At 41.4% G+C, this 20,262-nt stretch overlaps 1 protein-coding gene across 2 annotated transcripts; it reads right to left on the reverse strand.

The window, feature by feature from the left end:
- Positions 1 to 114: 114 nt before the first annotated feature.
- On the reverse strand, positions 115 to 19,584 carry SRP68 (signal recognition particle 68). 2 transcript variants are annotated; one of them, XR_014164884.1, is made up of 17 exons: positions 19,391 to 19,584; positions 17,150 to 17,216; positions 15,523 to 15,636; positions 13,682 to 13,877; positions 11,181 to 11,263; positions 10,745 to 10,854; positions 9,557 to 9,639; positions 8,724 to 8,864; positions 5,688 to 5,786; positions 5,428 to 5,492; positions 4,694 to 4,853; positions 3,985 to 4,079; positions 3,307 to 3,436; positions 2,769 to 2,844; positions 2,157 to 2,209; positions 603 to 1,280; positions 115 to 473 (listed from the first exon to the last, which is right to left on the reverse strand). XR_014164884.1 is itself a non-coding variant. In XM_081897744.1 (16 exons), the coding sequence occupies exons 1-16, from the start codon at positions 19,545 to 19,547 to the stop codon at positions 1,053 to 1,055; spliced, it is 1,857 nt and encodes a 618-aa protein (XP_081753870.1). In that variant the 5' UTR covers positions 19,548 to 19,584; the 3' UTR covers positions 115 to 1,052. The 2 variants fall into 2 exon arrangements, 1 of the variants encoding a protein (XP_081753870.1); XM_081897744.1 differs by having other exon boundaries at positions 115 to 1,280.
- Positions 19,585 to 20,262: the final 678 nt, after the last annotated feature.

Consider the following 20,262-nt stretch of genomic DNA (forward strand, 5'->3'; position numbering starts at 1 on the left):
TAGAATAATTGTGCCTATGCATATTTTTTTGGGGGGGGGGGAATGATATCGACATAAAGATACTTGGATTCCCACGGCACAGATAAATGCTCTCACAAAAAAATGCACCATGAACACATGGCTAGAGATCTTTATTGCTTAAGATTTCATTGGCTCCACTTTTGATTCTTCACTAGTGGAGTCCCTAAAACAACCAAATATAATGTCAGAAAGAAGGTAAAAGACAGAATAAGCAACAAAAACACCCTCCCAATTTACCACTTTCAGCTAAGTTGAAGAGGGAAACTGAAGAAATGTCAGGAGTCTTTCAAGATATAAAATGATAGTAGCTTGTTCTTTCTGAAGCCAAAAGACTTTAGGTTCTAAGAAAGACCCTCTGAGAAACATATTCCTCTGTTCTGAGAAGTGGTGCCTCAATGTGGAAAGACTATACAATATGCTTTAAAGTGTATTCTTAAACAATCTCATTTTTACTTTATAGATTTTAACCATCATATATCTTTAATCCAAGACTTTTGTAAATCTGAAGCTCCTGATTTTTGTTAAAAATAAAACAAAACTTTACATGGCTGTAAGCAAAAGTCAGAAATGGCAGGCAGTACAGATATCTAGCCAGCTGTGGGTTTTTGCATACTCTGCTTAGACAGTCCAAATCTGAAGACATATATGTGCCTTTGGTTCCCCTCTGTTCTGTACTGTCCAGAGGGCTGGGTTAGCTTTTTGAAAAATAAAAGTACCATATCAGCTGTAAAACAAAATGATGATATGCCTAGCCCACACAAAGTGGGCATTATTCCTGCCTGAACTGATTGATAAATGTGATTTGAGACTCCAGCTCTTTCCTTCAGTTTCAAATGTTGGGAGACAGACCACATTATGCATGTTCTCAGGGTGGAAAGTTTCTAATAAAACAGGTGTGCAAACAAAGAGAATAGTGGGAAGTTATTAAAGACCTCCCATACAGATTTTAGACATAAGTAGTTAAGGTCTGAACCTGCTGGAGCCATCCCAAAATACAGGAAGAAAAGCGCTCTTCTTGAGAATGGCCCCGGTTAACTTCGGAATCCAAAGATGCCCTTGATATATCCTGTGAGACCACTCTTTGCTTTCTGCTCCACTTTGTCCTCCAGGGGTGGTAAAGTAACATGGTTGAGAGCCAGGTCAAAGAACAAAGGCTTGCATGGTATCGGTTGGAATTCTGGCGGGAAATGCACCAGACTGGCTTGCTTGCTGACAAGAGAAGGATCCAGGCAGAAAGTCTCAAACCGTTCAGAAAGTGGCTTGATATCAAAGGAAACAAAAATCTCAGATAAGATTAGTTGAAACAACATTAGCTACCAAGTGAAGTCTAGCCTAATGGCCAGGCAGGAACCTATTATCTCCTTCCCCATCAGTTCTGACTTTGTGGGTAACATGTCTAAGCCAGTGAGGCAGGTACAGTAAGAATGGATATTTCAGATGTACTGCCATGGAAACCTCAGAACCTTCTTTTAAACCAGTCCACGGGACAGTTTCTCTTCTGAGCCTGAAGAGGAAGTATTTTAAACTCTGCTAGAGAGGGTGTGTGTATGCATACTTACAGAAAGCTGACAGCTTCTCAATAATGAGTCAACTGTAGAGTTACACAAACTTGGTTAAATGTTTAGACCTGTTCTACGCTCATTTTTCTTCTCTCTAAACAGCTTCTGAGCTGTCAGATTTCCTCCCAGATCTGGATGAAGGTCCTCATTATCATGCTAAATAGAGTTCAGGTGTAATGCCTGGGTTATTCTAAAAAACTGAGCTGAAAAGTATTTTTATTCCTCATGGTCCAATGACACGAAATTCAAAGCTGTTTATGGATGAGGAATGGACTTTCGCTTGCCCAATGGGACTTCCTCTTTCACTGTTCCTCGCTCCCTGGGCTAAAAAAAACACGTCTGCCCTGGGAGGTTGGGGGACCTGGGGCAGATCTGGGGTGTGTGGGAGCTGCAGAAGGGAGGAAGGGGAAGTCCCAGGCTATGAGCAGCAGAAATCTGCAATTAAATGTACTTGTACGAATCTGTCTAATTTGTGTAACTAAAAGCATGCTTGTGCAAACTGCAACATGTGGTACATTTGCTGATTATGCTGAAATAATCTATTTTCCATCTCACTAGCTACAAAAACTGTCTTACCTTGCCATCCTTGACCTGGGATGGTGATTCAGTCTCATGGTTGTCACCTGCATCTGAAAGGTGCCACAAGAATATTTTAGGAAAATGCAGCTCCTAGCAATGCAACTACCTATAAAACACATCAATAGTATACAAGCATCTATTGTCACAGCTTTAAGAACATGTTCCTATTCTCTGTTGCAATTTGAGATTTATACGTAGTTGTCCTGTTTTATTTATTTATGTGTAATAGTGCCATCAATACTGCAGTCTGAAATTTGACCCAGGTGAGTGGGGGACAGATGGAAGGAACGAACGACTGCATGTTCACTTGAGTTACACCGGTTTCTTTTCAGTAGTGACTGAGAACTGTGAGTTGTGCTGAACAAGTCACAGAAAGGTCTGATGCCTTTGAAAGTGAGGATGAGGAATTTGTGCTGCATCAGAAAGCCAGTGGAGGTTTCAGAAAAGGTACCAGAGGGGAATGGTTTTGGTGATAAGAGTTCTAGATATATGTAGGCAAGAGGTGTCCACCGCATGAACCAGAATTTTTCTGGAGCAGAGAAAAGGCTACAATTTCACAATGCTGAAAGGGGAGAAGCAATCTACACAGAAGAAATGGAACCCACTCACCTAATATGGCAGCTGCTTGCAAGGAGTATTTTTCTGCATTCACTTGAGTGATCAGCTCTTGGACATCAGGCAGCTCCTAAATAATCAGGTCAATTATGTAAAACATCTTCCAGGTATTAAAAGTTTTATGCCATTAGCAAGTTTCAACCACTGTTCAAAAACTCCTCAGAGACAGAAGATCACCCAGAGCAGCTTCAATCACAACAGATGACGAAGCAAAGCATTTACTGTGCATATACAAATACAATCCACAGTAGCCATTACAACCCCACAGCCTGCATCTGGCAGTACCATTGAGATACATATATTCAGTATATTTTCTGCAAGAAGAGGAAAGTCTCTGGAAGTCACAGCTGCATTTTGTTCTGTACCTTAAGCTCTACAGAGTAAGAATTTACAAAAGCTAAACATTGCATTACTGCTCAGCAGTTAAAGAGACAGTTAAATATGTATACACATGGCCTCTAGCTAATTGCACGCGGTCTTTCAAGAGCTTTCACTGACAAAGTTGCTGCAGGCTGAATGGAGAGTTTCATACCTTTAAGCTGTTCTTATAAGTTCCAGCTTGGGCCTGGACTTCGTTGGCATATTTCAGAACTCGATCATACAAAACAAGGGCTTCACTCCACTTCTTCACTAGAACATATGACTGTGCAATGAAAAAACACCTAGTGGGATAGGAAGACAACATTGGGTGCATTCATATTCATGTTAAAAACAGTTCAAACAATAAAAAAGGATATAAAAAACAATTTAAAAGCAATTTAAAAGAAGCCCACTCTGCTGAGCAATTTCTTGTCTGCTTCTTGTTATCAATCAACTCAGTTCTCAGTATAATTGGTTTTCTGTTAGTCACAAAAGGGCTGCTTCTGAATTAGCAGAAGAATGTTGCCTGAGGAAAGTGACTTCAAATTCAATCAGTGTTGAAATAATAACTATTTGTTTAAGTTTCTGTGCAAGAACTTCCTTTGGGCCTCTAACATTTATATGTTATAAGCTTGTATTTTCCCTGTTTACTGCAATGAAATCACCAACACACTGTGGAATGGCACTGCAAGAAATCTTCTGGTACATCTTACACAAGAGCTCACAGAACACCACTTATACTTTCTCCTTCTCTTCTTGGTTCTTGGGATCCATGCCTCTGTATTCAAATATTAGCTGTTCTTTAGCTACAGGTAAACTGATCAAGTAACCTTGTTTGCTTGAGAATTACCTGTAAGCTTTATACACCAGTGTCTTTATCCCAATTTCCTTTAGGTAGCCTTTATCTTCTTCCAGACCAGGAAGTTGTGGCAACTCTGCCAGATTCTTCAATGATGAAGAGAATTAACAGAAGGGGGGGAGGGGAGAGAAATAGTTCTTGAATATAAATAGTATTTCATAAATCAGAAATGCAACTAGTGGTTTCCAAATGAAGGTATATTTTTTGTAAAACAGATTGTTGTTTTTAAAATCAAATGGTATATAAATCTTGTTAAAATAAAGTAATGATAATCTTTCACTAAAACTAACTAAGTATGGCTTGGTGTGAATGCACAGCTGTCTGGTTGTTTCGCTGCTGCACTGTATTGAAGTAAGCCACACTTTGGCTTAATGTGTCATCCAAATGCGAGCTCACAATTTAGTTGTCTCCAGACTAACCATGAAGCATAATCGAGGTTCGCTCTTCGTTTATGGCTCATGGCTAGTCTGGAGAGAGCCAAACTACAAGGGTGGGGTTGGACAACGTGTTAAGCTAATCTAGCTCAGCATGGTAAAACAGGAGCAAAACAACTGGGGAGAAGCAAAGTCACCACCTTCTTCTTCCCAGGAGCCCCCAACACTTGTGCCAAGTCACACTTTGGCTTAGAGTGATGTGTAAACTTAGGAAAGGATTAAGAAATATGGAACCAGAAGACCTCCTCCCCTTCCATTGCTATTACCTGTAAGATGATGTCATAAAGGCGTATCAAATCCTGAGGCCGAGGTGTACGCTTGCCATCTTCCTCGGACTGCTGCTGCTGAAGCAGCGCCTTCTGCAATGCCTTTGCCATACTCTCATTGCGCTTGATGGCTGTGGACAGCTTGATGTATGTCAGGTAACTAGAAAGCACGATTAAAGGAGTTTTGTTAAAGCCATTTCAAAAACACCTGGACATACCAGAAAAGCTTAACAGGCAAAATGGGCAAGTGAACAAGATGACTGTCAAACCTTCCTAAAAAGTGTATTGAAGAACTCTAGTCTGACCACCTTTAAGTTTTTCTCGATGATATATTTGCAACAAAACAAAACAAACAAGTAGAACAAAGTTTGGAATATATTTAGCTTTGGCTGGTTTACAAACCCTTATTAGCAATGTTGGAATATTTTAAGCGTTTATTAAATTGCCGGATTTGAACTATCCACAGTCACAAGCCATTAAGAGTTTAAGATCTATTAAATAAATACTGAGGGTTTTCTCCAACCAAGTTGTATGTCCCACACAAGCACTTCTCAAGCAACATAGCTTCCCCTTCCCTCTCTATGTGCTCCCTCAAATCTGTTATGGGGTCTCTCCAAACTTACAGAACAGATTTGATGGGGTGCTTGGCAAGAGAAGGGGTGGGGAATTCCAATGTGCCAATGGGATGACTTCATAGGATACAGCCCTAAATTAATATATAGAAGGACTCCCACCTGTGCAGGTACTGGATATTAGTAACCTTTCCAGAATCCACTTCTGAAGAGTGTTCCCGCTGCTTCTGTTGGGAGCAGAACAAAGCTATATTGTATTTATTTGGGGAGCACACAAGAGATAAAACAAAAAGTCAAGGCCTGAGAGATACTGTACTGCAATTTATTACATTTCATAAAGAACCCTACAGGGTCTGTCACAAGATGTTTTCTTCAAGCACTCAGTTAAAAGGTGATGCACAAAGACAATACTTTATCCTCACCTGATCTGGTTTCAGTTCTTCACGAACAGCTTGAATTGCATCTCGACACTCACTCAGCAAGGATTCAAACAGCCGCTCTTTGGTTTCTTCTTCTTCTGCCTAAACAAAGAAGCACCACAGAAACATTGAAAATCCATTAGGCCGCTGCTACTTTTTCTGAAATCATAAAGGAGGTAAAAGCTCACACTAATAATTCTAACAACTCAGAAATGCAACATTATGTGAAACTTTACAGAATGTTACACTGCTTGCAGAACAAACTGTCGAAACTTGGCCCTGTGGCTAACATTCCTGTGATGCACAAGGGAAATTAGTGTGACTATGTTCAAATCACTGGAAAAAAGGCCTTCTATAGTAGTTTCTCATAAAAACTGTTTGTAACTGTTTCATCAGTGCTGTACTGTATGAACTGAGCAAGAAAAACCAAGAGCCCACCAGGATCATTGTTATATGCTTAGATTGTCTAGTTCCAGACCACAATCTTCAAAGGCAACCCCATGTATAATGCACTGTAGTAATCTACATAGACTACCAGACTAGAGAAACAGAACCTCGGCTGTCCCCATCCAGACAGAGACACAGCTGGATCATCAGATGCAGGTGATGAAGGGCACTCCACACCATGAAGATTACTATTTATATAGTGCCATATCATAAAATTTCAAGACCTCCAGAGGAAGTAATGGAATCTAGAAGGACCCCACAAGCTGCATACCTGTTCCTTTGTGGTGTGAGACTCCACCCAAAACAGCTTGAACCCCACCCATCCAGTTTAAGGAACCACCCACTAACAGTATCAGCCTTTCCTAGATTAAGCTTCTGGAAGGCTAAAAGTTCCACTTCCTTGGTATACGGCCTGATTTGATTAGATCAGCATGTCTGAGAGGCATGGCTTGCACATTGCAGGGTTAGGGCTGCACTCCAGAAGCCAATTACTCTCTAGTTTCATTAGCCTGAACAGCCCTTCAGAAAACCTCCCTAGCAGTTTTGGGATAGGTTTGGGCATAGTAGCTTTAATTGCTCATCCAACTAATGTTAACTGGATTAATAAACTTCAAAAATATGCTGCTTATTCTTCAGATATATATAAAGGTGGTTTCTAAATGTTAAGGAGGGACATTGGTTACTCTGAACCACCACCGAGACAAGCTAGACAAGTCTGACAGCATTCTCAGCAACACCCATGAGAGTATTTCAACTTCAGACATGCAAAGGGGAAACCAACTAGAATAATGATGAAGTAATAAAACACCCAGCAGACAGAGAACAGAGCTTCAGGACTGGCATGGGGAGAAGGCTGAAGTTAGTGTATTGTTCACTCATGTTAAACATAACTATGGACAAGCACTGGGTGCACTGCAACTGATAACAAGCTCCTTCAAGAAATGGATGTATCAGCATAGGTTCTTAAAGAGAAGAAGTGAAGGAAAAATAGACTTGAACTGAATTAATAGCTTGAATAAGTAAATACTTGATTCAGAAGCATGGTTACAGTTTTACTTCTCTGCCTGATGAGACCCTGAAAGTATTTTCTTCATAATGTTCAGCATCTGCTTAACAACATTTGTATATATTGTTATGGGTGTATCCATTTAGACATTCCCTTGTAACTTGTACAAAAACAATTGTGAGAACTGGATATTTAACCAAGCTTTGGCTCATAGGATTGCCTCTAAATAAGACTCATGTATGATCCACCCAACGAGGATTCCATAAATCTGCTTACTTCATGACAAGTAACAAGTGCTGTTCCTCCATTTGACATGCACCAACGAACCTTTGCTGGTGGGAAGCTAGAAGTACCTTCAGGGAAGAAAATGGAAATACACTTTTTCTTCTGAAGGTTGCCCTGCAGCAGCTTCGTACAAAAACCCAGCTGGAAAGGGGGAGGGGAAAGCCATCCTTATTTCTTCTCCCATAGAGAAAAAATGTGGTATATTTCCCTTCCCATTCAGCTTCTGCAACTGGCAGCAACCATTTGCTACTGGCTCATTCCTCCATGAAGGAAAGGAAAGTTAGCTGCCGTTTTGCATGTTAAGACTTTTGCAGAAGACAGTGGCAGTCCTGCAAATCCTAACAGGAAGGTAAACACTCCCTTTGTTATTCTACAACAGGCGTGTTCAACTCCCAAGAGACTGCGATCTACTCCCAATATAAACAAACTGGCAGTGATCTACCCATTGCCATTGGAGGGAGGAGTGTGCGTGGGGTGGGTGGATTGCCCAGAATTGTTGAGCTTTTTTGGGGGAGGATTGCAGCTTTGGGGGAGGATTGCAGAGTTTTGAAGCTTTTCGCCTGTCAATTTTTGTACACAATAAGGTTGCGGCAATCTACCAGGATCAGCTGGGGGGATCTACCGGTAGAACATCTCTGTTCTACAAGAACAGGGGGAGGAGAGGCAGTGATCCATGGCTTGTACTTTTGCAAAATTTGCATAACAGATGCCACCTCTTCTTTCTCCTCCACCCCTATTCCTTGCAGAGGGAAAACATTTACTTTCCCTTCCTAGTGGGCTTCGGCAAGATGCAGCAACAGCAAGGTGCTACTTGCACCTTCTGCAAAAGCCTAACACAAAGCCAAACACTTCTCAGAGTTCTCTGCACAAATAAGGTTCGGGGACAGGAGGGGCTGGTGGTGAACTCAATAAATGGGTTTGACGAGTAAGCCAAGACAAAATTTGGGGAGCGCTATGTACGTGCAAGTGTCTGCACGTCAACATGTGATAATTCCAGAAGCCCATCTAAGTGTACTCACTGACTTGGCAACATGCCTGATCATGACAATTATAGGTCAGAAAATACACATCACTTATATCCTCCTACATTCTTTTGACCAAGGTTCAGCCAAGACACTGGAAAATTGTGAGCTACACCACCTGCTGATCACACAGCTCTATTACACAACTTTTCTGGGCGTATATCTGCCCCGCCCCCAACACAAGTGGATGATGTACAGCTATCTAATTACACACAAGAATACAGGACTTTGACTACAGTAAAAATCACAGTGATACGATTGCAGGGAGTTTATATTTACCTGAGCAATAGCTGCTTCAGTATCAGCCATCCCCAGCAGGAAGATCCTCACTTTGTCTATCTTCACTGGCACTGTTCTTCCCCTCCATTCTACCTCACTCATAGTGGCTGCCTGCTTTGCTCGGGTTTGGGTGATTAATGACTGCAAAACAGAGAAGCTACTATTTAGAAATGCAAATAGAAGGTTGTATTCCCCACAATATTTCACCTAGATCTGTGCAACAATCACGATGACAGCCATAAAACCTGCCCGTTTCAGTTTTTAAAAAAATAATCTGATAACACATTCTTTTTTTTTTTTAATAAGCAGTCTGTCATATCCCCTAAAGGGCAAGCAATTATCAGAAATCAAAATATTTAAAGTATATTTTTTTTAATGCTCCTAAAACCACTAAGGACTCTTCTGTTTATTATGCTTAGTCAGAAAATCCTTGCCTACATAAAATTATCTAGATCAGGGTTGTCCATCATAAAGTCAGGGAATGCTGTCAGATCTCTTAGCGAGGATCCCAGTGTGTTCCATGGCACTTTTACTACACTCAGCACAAATGACTAAACCACCTTCAGTGATCATGTGCATCTGGTATGTATCTGCTTTGCTAGGTGGCTAGTTGGAGGAGGAGGAGGAGAGGAACGTTCCAAGTCTTCCAGGACACAACTAGGCATCTGCATGTTATTCATTTTAACATAACAAATAGCTTTCCATGTCTGCAGGACACACTAGATGGCAAGTTTTCTCTACAGCCCATCCAAGTTTGACACTATTGGTCTAAGTTCAGGCTTATGCCAACTTCTGCAAGAAAGGCTCTTTTTAAAAAAAAGAGAACAGATTACCTCAAGTTTTTCAGCAAGAAGCCCCTCAGTGCCTCCAGATCTCAGTCTCATTTGCATTAGCTCACTAATAGCAGACTGGTCACCTAAGAAACAAATAGCAGTGTACAATATGTGATCTAGCACATTTTGTTACATTGTGAGAAAACAATTCCAAGCCTCGTGATTGTGAAGTAAATGTAAAGAACACTGGGAGCAACATGTTACATTTGTGTCCTGAATATGTATGCACGAAACAGATATGCTGTAATGATAAACGCCAATTTGCAACAGTGGGCTGAGAAAGGCAACTCTGTAGTTACTGGCTATTTGGGGTTATTGGGTTGTTGTTTTTATTTTGATTGTATATATTGTGGTTTTCATGTTGATCTTTTCTGTGAACCGCCCTGAGACCTTCGGGTATAGGGCGGTATATAAATTCAATAAATAATAATAAATAATTCTCATAATAATATTTTCAGCCCATGCTAAAACGAGATGCTGACTATGCACAAGGACCCCCAAATTTACAAACCTTCGTTCTCAAAGGAAGTTACATATTATTCAATTGCAAGTAGTTTCATCTGTGGTAGAAGACAGAACACAGGGGGGGGGGGTCTCAAACCTTTCACATTAAAAGCTACCAATTTTTAATCTATAAAGGAAAAAGTACTGCTGTTTCTGTGAGGAGAAAGCACATGGGAAAGCAGGAGGGGGAATGCTGGAAAGAGAAGGGTAAGATCCTCCTCACGTGAAGATTGCAGCTTTAGCAGCTTCTTCAGGAAAAAACTGCAAGACACATGTACTTTGGACTTTATTTTAAATGACCAGGTTTTTGTCAAGTATTTTCTGCCCCAAGATCAAAGAAAGTAATGGAAAATTTGGGATATTAATTACTGCTTAGAAGTGAGGGGGGGGGGAGCAAGCACCTAGATCCAACTCAAAACCATTAAAGCCCAATTTTGATTCTTGTTTTCTCAGCTATGTTCTCCAGTGCATTTTCAAGCTCTTTTTTGCAATTATGACAGGCAGAACTATTCCAAATAAAAGCAGAAATTACCAAAACATCAAGCTGAGGGACACTCTGGACTTTAAATGGTGCACCAAGAATATGCTTAAGTATGTATTGCCCCTTCGATCTCTTTTGGCAGGCCAGCAAATGTAAACAGTACTAGCAGTCTTTTAAAATATGTTTTTTCTTGGTTTACTTACCAATATTATAAGCACAATAACGAATATTTGGGGAGATCTCCTCCACTCGCTGATTATATAGTATAGCCTGCTCATCTGTGAAAGCACTAGCAAGCTTTTCATATATGGTTCTGCAGCAGAAAGATAAAAACTTAATAGTTACTATTTTACAACAATGACAGTCCTTTCTCTTTAAAATAAATTACTGTTAAAGCTCATACCAATAACAAACTTAGTTGGTCTCTAAGGTGCTACTGGAAGGATTTTTTTTATTTTGTTCCTTTTAACTTTATTATCATGCTACCCAGTAGGACAACTACTCTGGGTCCAAAACTGATGGGGGGCGGGATTTATATTGGAACACTCAGAAGAATTTGCGTGGAAAAACTCAACATATGATAGGATTAGTTTAACAGTTTCATGTTAACAAAGCAATAGGAAGGATGGGCAAACTCACTTGCATTTGTTGAATGCTTCCATTGCTGCTTTCCATTCCTGGCGCTCAAAGCGGAGCATGCCTGTGAGGTATGCTGTATATGCCTGTAAATCAAGGAGAGGTGCCTATTAGTTGGTACAATAGTACAGTCTCCGTCTACAGCCAGCAAGAATACAGCCAGCAGAGACTGGCAACTTGCCTGAACACTATTCTTTCCCCCGGTTGTCTACATTACCTCAAATACCATGACAAGCATTCATATAGTAAACCTGGCATTCAGGCCTAACATTTACATCACTACATACATCGTACAAGTTATACATTCATGTTTCGAATTCATGTTTTCAGAAACCTAACCCCAAGTGAAAAGGCTTTAGAAATTATGTAATGCTGTTTTGAAAGACACATTACTAAGACTTGTAGTACTTACTGGCCAGTTGTTGCGCAAGTATTCATGCTACACCACCACACAGAGCGTGTTCAGGTAAATGAAAAAACATGTGCACTATAATAAGTAAATCATTAAGCTGCCAGAGTCAAATAGCTGCCTGGGTGTGATAAGTCACAAATCAGCATATAGAAGGATTCTAACATAGATAATATTTTTGGAACAAATTTCTAAAGGATGTGTTTATCAATTGCTATTAGCTCAGGCAGCTAAAAATGGAATGCACTGAGGAAGCCCGATTACCAGATGCTGAGAATCACTTGTAAGTTTCAGGTATTTTTAGACACAGTGCTAGACTAGGTAGAATTTTACCCTGACTCAGCACAGCAATTTTTTATTCTTTCTTTGGGTTTTTTCTGTGCTCTGCCGACAGTCAGTTTCCTATTCACTAAATACACAAACTAGGCCCCAAACTCCCACCTCACTCTTCTTGGTTCTGCCTCAATCAAGGAATCCCAGGATTTGTAAAAATGAAAGCCCCATCCCTTGTAGGTTATAGCCCTGCGGGGGCTTAGTTTAACAAGAGGGCTGCATTCATTTCTGGGCAACCTTCCGGGGGTAGCATGCCAGGAGTTGGCAGCACCAGAGGCAAAAATGAGAAGAACAGCAAATGTGAATTTTACCTTTATGCAATAGGCTAGTTTACATACACACACACACACACACACACACCCCTCTCTATGCTTCACCCCCAAAAAGGAAGCAGCATTTATTGGAGTTCAAGGACTCTAATAAACATTGAAAGAAGAAAGCAGGGCTGGTGCGAGATGTGACCTGGGGAGAATACCACAGGTGAAACAAAGAGACCCAAGTCCTTATCCCTGCTACTGTCTGACCGTTCCCAGAAAAGGCTCATTTTATATATGGGAGTTCCACTGGAAATATTAGGTAAAGGTTGCTACATCAGAAGATATACCGCAAAATGTTGCGGTGCACCTTAACCTCCTAGCAGGAGTGTTCCTGTTCAGGTTTCCAGCCAGCCAGCCTTACCCTCCTCCAATATAAGCTGCAAGGAGTTCAAGCAGAATATTCCCTGGCTTTCTGTTCCAACTGACACTCAACATCCTGTGACTATAGAATACTCCTCACCAGAGTAGGGGATTTCTTTTTTAGGGCAGAGATAATAATTGTTATTTATTTTTCCAAACTTTATAGAGTTCTTCCAAACAGGCTGATACCTCCTTCCTGTTTCTCAGCCTAAAGTTGAAAGTGAATGGCAGGACAATTATCTATGCTTCCTATATGACAGCATGAAGATTCAACCTTCTGGACAGAAGGTGCAAAATGTCAGATTTGAACTTCCATAAATTGATACGCTACAGCCTGATATTTCCAAAAACCGAGCGGTGTTCAACTACTGCATCTCATCAGCACAACTATTTCAAGTTGCATGACAATTTCCCTCTCTATTTTTGCTGTGCATGGCCTGCACACACCCCAAATCTGCTCCAGAGGGTTGGGGAAACCCTTAGAACAGATTTAGAGGTTGCATGGAACAGGGTGCAGGGAAGGGTGTTCCTTTGCACAAGCCAAAATTATTGCACTGACAAAACATTAACTTAGCACCATCCTCAAAAATATCACTTGTCAACCTTCCATCACATGTCCTTATATATGTAAATAACAGAGCCTGCTATTTCAAACAAGCATTTGCATCTCCTGACCTTTTTGCTGCATCTGCTATGGCATACTATAGTCCTTTAGTCCCAGGTAGACTACAAGAGGAAGCACTGGCTAAGCAGCATACATATCGGCCAGCTGGAAACATTCTATGGGCTGAACCCAAACAGACTCCTGTCTAAGATTAGCTGCTATCTGCTTTCTTTCCCCATTTTCTGTACTGGTTTTCAGATTAATGATCTGTCTCAAACCTCACAGACCACTATTCTGATTCAGTGAAACTGTTATTTAACTTGGGCTTAAAAAGTCGCAACAAATATACTGGACATTCCTAACCTAATCTCCACAGGAAGTTTTAACATTATTTACAATTCAGATTCATTTATCCAACACGAAACAAAATGTCAGTTTATATCTTCTATGCTATAAAAGGGTTTTGAAAGTTAGCAGTAACCTGAGCTTCCAGCTTGGTCTTGGCATCCACGCGGTTGCTTTCACACAGGCGCTCCAGCTCCTCAGCATGTTTTACTGCTTTGCGCAGGCGAGATAACAAGTGGAATCGTTTGCGAGGTTCTGTGTTGGCTTCCTGCTTAAGCTGCATAGCATAACTCCAGGCTCTCTCGGCATCCATCAGAATCAAGAGCAAGTATCTAGTGTAAGAAAAGTAAAGACAGCTTAAAAACCTATTCCAAACAAATTTCTTTCCTTTATTTCACGTGGGCAATAAAAACCCATGGAACAAGTTCTGCTGTGGTTAGGACAGATTTATCTACCCCATCACCTTTAAAGCCTTGATCGCACATCCTGAAGACCATTCTCCTTTTGCGTAACTTAAAATTTGTAGGGAAACTGCCTATATATTTTTTTAAAAAAACCTGCTTTGTTAATGTCTAATTGTTTTAGTTGTCAAATGTTATTGATATTCATACAAGTTGTATTCAATTTATTGTATTGGTATGTGTGTTTTTATTCCTTTATTTTATTTCTTAAATGGCATATAACGTCGTACCTTGGTTTTCGAACAGTTTAGTTCCCAAATGTTTTGGTTCCTGAACATGGCAAACCCAGAAGTGACTGTTCCGGTTTGCAAAATATTTTTGGAAGCCAAACATCCAGCAGGGCTTTTGATTGGCTGCAGGACCTTCCTGCAGAAGCCGCGATTTGGTTTTCGAACATTTTGGAAGTCGAACCGAGTACCGGAACAGATTCTGTTTGACTTCCAAGGTACGACTATACATAGTATGAATGTATAAATAAATAACCAACCTCAGTTTCAGATGTAGTGTAAAAACGTGGAGGTGGTACAGGTACCTTGAGCAAATTGTTTTGAGGTTGGCTGTGGTCCCTGTTTTGGACTGTGCCATCCACACTGAACTTACGAGGTCCTATGCTGCTCCTTGGATTAGCAATGATCAACACAGGAAAGGGGGTAGCTCCGAATTAGCTTCTGAACTTTTTCATTCAAATATGTGGAATCTTGATACTCAAATCCCATTTTATCTAAAGAATCCCAACAGTTAACCCAACAAATCCGATCCCACAACAAAGTAGAAAGAAACAAAGATGGCATTTTGCCCGCCCGCCCACAAAGAAATTAGCATACAAATATGCATATTGAAGTCTCGTAGTCAGGATACTGATTTCCAAGTCACTACATTTAAAGGGGGAAAAGATCAGTAATCCGCTTCAAAACATTTTTATAATACTGAGAGGGCTGCCTACCGTATTTTTTGCTCTATAAGACGCACTTGACCATGAGACGCACCTAGTTTTTAGAGGAGGAAAACAAGAAACAAGAAAGCAACACAAAGCCTCTTGAGCGAAGAGGCAGGAGCGCTCCGGCTGCGCTCAAGAGGCTTTGCATGGCTATTCCTGAAGCCAGGAAAGCAAGAGGGATTGATGTGCACCAATCCCTCTTGCTCTTCTGGCTTCAGCAATAGCTGTGCAGCCTGCATTCGCTCCATAAGATGCACACACATTTCCCCTTACTTTTTAGGAGGGGGAAAGTGCGTCTTATAGAGCGAAAAATACGGTGTTTTGAAGTTGAACAGTTCTCTCCTCTCCTCACCAGAACCCCAAATCTGCAGCACACAGTTGAATAATGTCACCCATGGTGATGGGGGGAATAGCACTGCTAAGGTATATGTAGTCAAAAGCAATTGATATAAGCATGCGGCACCATTTTCCTTTACTACTGGAGGTTTCTGATTGAGAGATATAACCAGAAGCTTATAACTTCACCTGCCCCTTTTGGCAAATAAAAAAAACCAGCACAGCTATTGAGCATCCTAGTACCTGTTGTCAGATAACAGTTCTTCTGTTACTTTCTTGCCTGTGAACTTGTGTCTATTTCCCATCTTGAAGTTAAGAGTTTTTCTGAGTCTTCTTAGTCGTCGGGAGCAGTAACCTCTGAAGAGAAAAACCACAACTTTTTAGTTGTTACAAAGAATAGAACTTGGGCTGGGTTCAACTAAATAGGTTCCAGGAGCCAATGCAACAAGCCCTGCTAGCCTAGTGGGGTTCCCCCTCCCCACTTTGCTTGGGAAGGCAAGGAGAATCCCCAGAACAGTGTGTGGAAGGAGGGGATGGGAGTTTGTTCTGTCTGGCAAGCTTGCACTAACAGAAGGATAGGATTGACACAATGTTGAATTCAATTTTTTGCCTCCTATTCGACTAAGAAAGAGGAGGACAGTAAAAACAAACCTAGAGCTATAATACATTTCATATATTAGAGGGCACCATGTGTGGCTGTCATCAGTTTTTACAGTGGTAGACAGTAGTCATAGCCAAAATGTTAATAATCAGGAAATCTTGGCAGCCTACATGACAGATTTACAGAACTGAATGGAACCACAAAGCAGCTGCTTTGGAGTGGTGCACCAAATGGCATATGGAAATGAAGCCTTTAGTGCCTAGGTAACACACGAGTTCTGAGTAAGTAGCTTTCCATTCAGTGTTTTGCATACTCCTCTACACACCTGTAGGGGATGCGGGTGGCGCTGTGGGTTAAACCAAGAGCCTAGGACTTGCCGATCAGAAGGTCGGCGGTTCGAATCCCCGCGACGGGGTGAGCTCCCGTTGCTCGGTCCCTGCTCCTGCCAACCTAGCAGTTCGAAAGCACATCAAAGTGCAAGTAGACAAATAGGTACCGCTCCGGCGGGAAGGTAAACGGCGTTTCCGTGCGCTGCTCTGGTTCGCTAGAAGCAGCTTAGTCATGCTGGCCACATAACCCGGAAGCTGTACGCCGGCTCCCTCGGCCAATAAAGCAAGATGAGTGCCGCAACCCGAGAGTCGGCCACCACTGGACCTAATGGTCAGGGGTCCCTTTACCTTTACTACACACCTGTAAAAGCTGTATTATATAAATTAAATGCAACACCCATGCTAGTGCTTTATAGAATTGAAGAAAAAAGCCACCCAACAATTTAACGATTCAAATAAATGGGGAAGTATCTTTAGACGTTAAGTAGATACAAATTTTCATAAATAGGTGGAAGGAACAGGTTCTCTAAAACTAGGTATGCCATACACCCGGAATTTCGCAGACATAGCCCTCGTAAACAGTGTCTGGTTGGAAATCGCTGAAATATCCAGGGAAACCCAGTTGTATGGCAGCCCATGTTGGTAGTGTAGATTTTGGTGCATTTCAATAAAAGTAGCTCAAAAGTTTGTTTTTTGTTTTTGTTTTTTTTAAAAAAGAAGCTCAACAATTTTGGGCAAAACTTTAAAAAGCTTAACAATTTTAGGGGTGGGTTAAGAAGCAGCTCAACAACTTTTGTGTCCAGATTTTCACTTTTTGAAATATGGCAGCCCTGCCAAAACTCCAGAAAGAACTAGCATCTGTTTAGACCTAGTCATTTAAATAAAGACAAAAGGACATTGGCAGCAAATCATTCCCATTCGTTATTCCTAGCATACCAACCTGTATCTCTGAAAATCACCATGCCGTAACCCATGTTGCTGTTGCGATTCCTTAACAATCTGAAGGACTGAAGAACTTGTTAAGGAAACGGTAAACAGGATGCTAAAGATGTATCATTAAAATGACAGCTGTTATTTGGAGCACATGTAAATAACTAACTTTCTATTTTGTAATATTACACTGATACTTATTTCTGAACTGGGAAAGCGTTAAACAAAATAAGTTTTACAGATTACCACAAGTAGAATTCACTGGAAAGCCAATACAACTGTGTATATCAATGTTAGCTTGAAGATCACTGTTTAAATTCAGTTAAGCTATATTCTAGGAAACCCAATGGTTCCTTATATATTTATAAAGAGATATTTGATGATGAGATAAAGTTCAATGGGGCTTACTTCCAGGTAACTGTATCGAGGACTGCAATCATAATCATTAATTTGTGAGATTAACTGATCTGATTTATTACAGTTACAAAATAAAAACTGGTACAGATAGGCCAATGAGTATAATAAGAGTAGTAAATGTACAGATAAATTCATAAAGAAGCCAAAAAGTAGTCTGTACTTTACATTTCCCATCTGCCTTTTCAGTAACGCAAGAAGAGTAAACACTTAAAATAATGAAGTATCAAAAATTCATTGGGTCTTCTGATCAGTTCTTAATAAAATTTTAAAAATCAACCTTTCTAGGCTCCAAACATACAATATAAAAAGCATGAACTACCGGTTCCCTCTTCCTGAATCCACAGAAACAAAGATATTTATTAAATCTAAATATTTATGGAAGTCAGCCAATTAGCAAAACAAAGGGTAGAGGACAATAGCAAGCAAGCATAAATGCTCTCCTTATTTCAAGATAGCTAATACTGCATGTGGCAATTGCACAGTTTGGGTTATTGAATTTCTGAAATGGTATACTTTCCAGTAGGTATCAATGAACTTCTACAACTGTCCACTACGAACACTTTGCAGTATTGAGTGGTAGCTCTGGAGAAGGAGGCAAAAAATATGCCTTTAAATTATTTTCAGGGACTGTTAAATTTTCTGCTGCACACAACACATTTCTACATGATCACCAGTTACTTTTAATCCCAATCACCGAATTAACTTTCAAACACTGACCTTTGATCATCTGACAATTTGATGCTGCCCTCATCAATCCATAAACAACTATTTCACTCTATATCAGAGTATATCTATTCCACAACAATGGCCTCTTGTCTCCCCCACTGTCTAAATTGTAAGCATCTAGGTGCAATGACTTTGTGGAAGTTTTTATTTTAAACTTGTATTGCTTGGTAAAGTGCTACATATGCTGGTAGCACCAAGGAAAAATCAATTTCACCAAAAGATCCACAAAGTTTAGCAAAATAACACTTTGGGCCTGGATTTCTTTCCATGGTATAACATTTCATTTTTATATAGCAGTTATGAATGCTACTCCACAATGTCCAACAGCACAGGACTGCTATATCAGTCAAAAGAGTTTAGCAGTACTTCTATAATCTGCTATAAGGAGCAGATTACAAAGGAAAGACCCCCCCTCACCCCAGAAAAATGCATATGAAACCAAATAATTCCAAAGAATAACTCCTTCCTCAAAAAAGAGATCGGTAAGCAGGGCTCAGCTATCTTTGCTACAAAGGGCACACGGATTTCACATTTCAACACTGCTTTTTTTCCAGGTAATAAGTCTGCCATGGCCTACTGCCACAAAATAAATCCCACACGGAGCCTTTCAGAAACAGGCGTGGCCTGCAAATCCAGGCGGTTTAGGGGGTGGTAGTGGGAAGAGAAAGTTCTTCTTAAATATGCCATATGTTGCTGGATCCCAAATCCATTCTGTCAAAATCTCAAGGAGTAACAGCCCCACCAACAAAAAAAACCCCGACCACCCCATAACGCCTGGCTGAAACTGTACCCTAATGTAAAGCTAAGATGGGCGGGGTATATATAATAAAATTATTATTAATTATTACTAATATGCTGCTCTGCATCCCTAAGGTCCACGTCAGCTGCTCCCGCTAATGCCCATTAGGAAATCTGCCAGTGGCCCCTTCTTCGACAGCCACATCCCCAGCCCTGTAAAGAGCGAGGGGGGAGGCAGCGGGAGAAAGGCCGAAGGGGCCAGAGGCTTCCTGAGGGCCAGAGGCCAGGGCTGCATGGAGGGCTGCGCCGCTCGCTTAAGTGACACGTCCCCACTAAGCCCTCCCCAAACCCCGTCATGCCGGCAGGATACTTTCCAGGCCCAGGCTATCGCCGAGGCCGCCCGGTTTCGGCTTCTCATTCTCCTTGTTCTCCTCTAGGCCCGCCGCGGAGCCTCCGCTGTTGCCTCCGCCGCTTCCACCACCTCCACGGCCGCTACCGCCGCTGACCACCTGCCGCTCAGCCGCCATCTTGCGCCTGTTCCACTCGCGGCGCGAGGCATCACGGGACGGGAGAGAAGAGCCGTCGAGAGCGCGGGGCGTCGCGGACATGGGCGCTGAGGATGACGGGAAAGAGGAGGACGGGGCAGGGCTGGGCTTTCGAAAAGAGAAAGCGCTTTAGTAAGGGGCTATTTAAATGGTTGAGGCCGCCCACGAGCCGCTGCACATTCGGGCAGAGGGAACTGGGGCGGTACGTCAGCAGCTCTGTTAGCATTTAAAGCTGAAGCGGGGAAGCCGGCCCGATTATTATTTTTTGGACTCCAACTCCCATCAGCCCCGGCTAGCGTGACTAACGGCCAAGGATAATGGGAATTGCAGTCCAACAAAAACATCTGTAATTCCCTAGTCCCTCCGCGGGTAATTGTCTAATTGAAATATTTGCATGCGCTTACCTAATTTGCACACACATACCCCGCCTGCTTCGTTTCCCTTGCCTTCAGCTGCTGTTTCCCTGAATCTATTTTTATATTTTAGGTTGTGTTCTTGTAAGGCCCCGTGTACTGAGATGGTGTTAAATAAAAGTGACGAATTATTCTAAAGGCAGGTTTGAGCAGAGGCTCCTCTTTTAAGTTCTAAGGAGCAATCCGCTCAGCGGAACGGCTGCAGCAGCAGACTCCCCGATACAGAAGACTGCCCCCCAAGGCAGCTTACAAAGCCAAAATAGCACATTAAAAACAAGAGAACA

This window comes from Podarcis melisellensis (assembly GCF_964234715.1).
Source record: "Podarcis melisellensis genome assembly, chromosome: 2".
NCBI lineage: Eukaryota > Metazoa > Chordata > Lepidosauria > Squamata > Lacertidae > Podarcis > Podarcis melisellensis.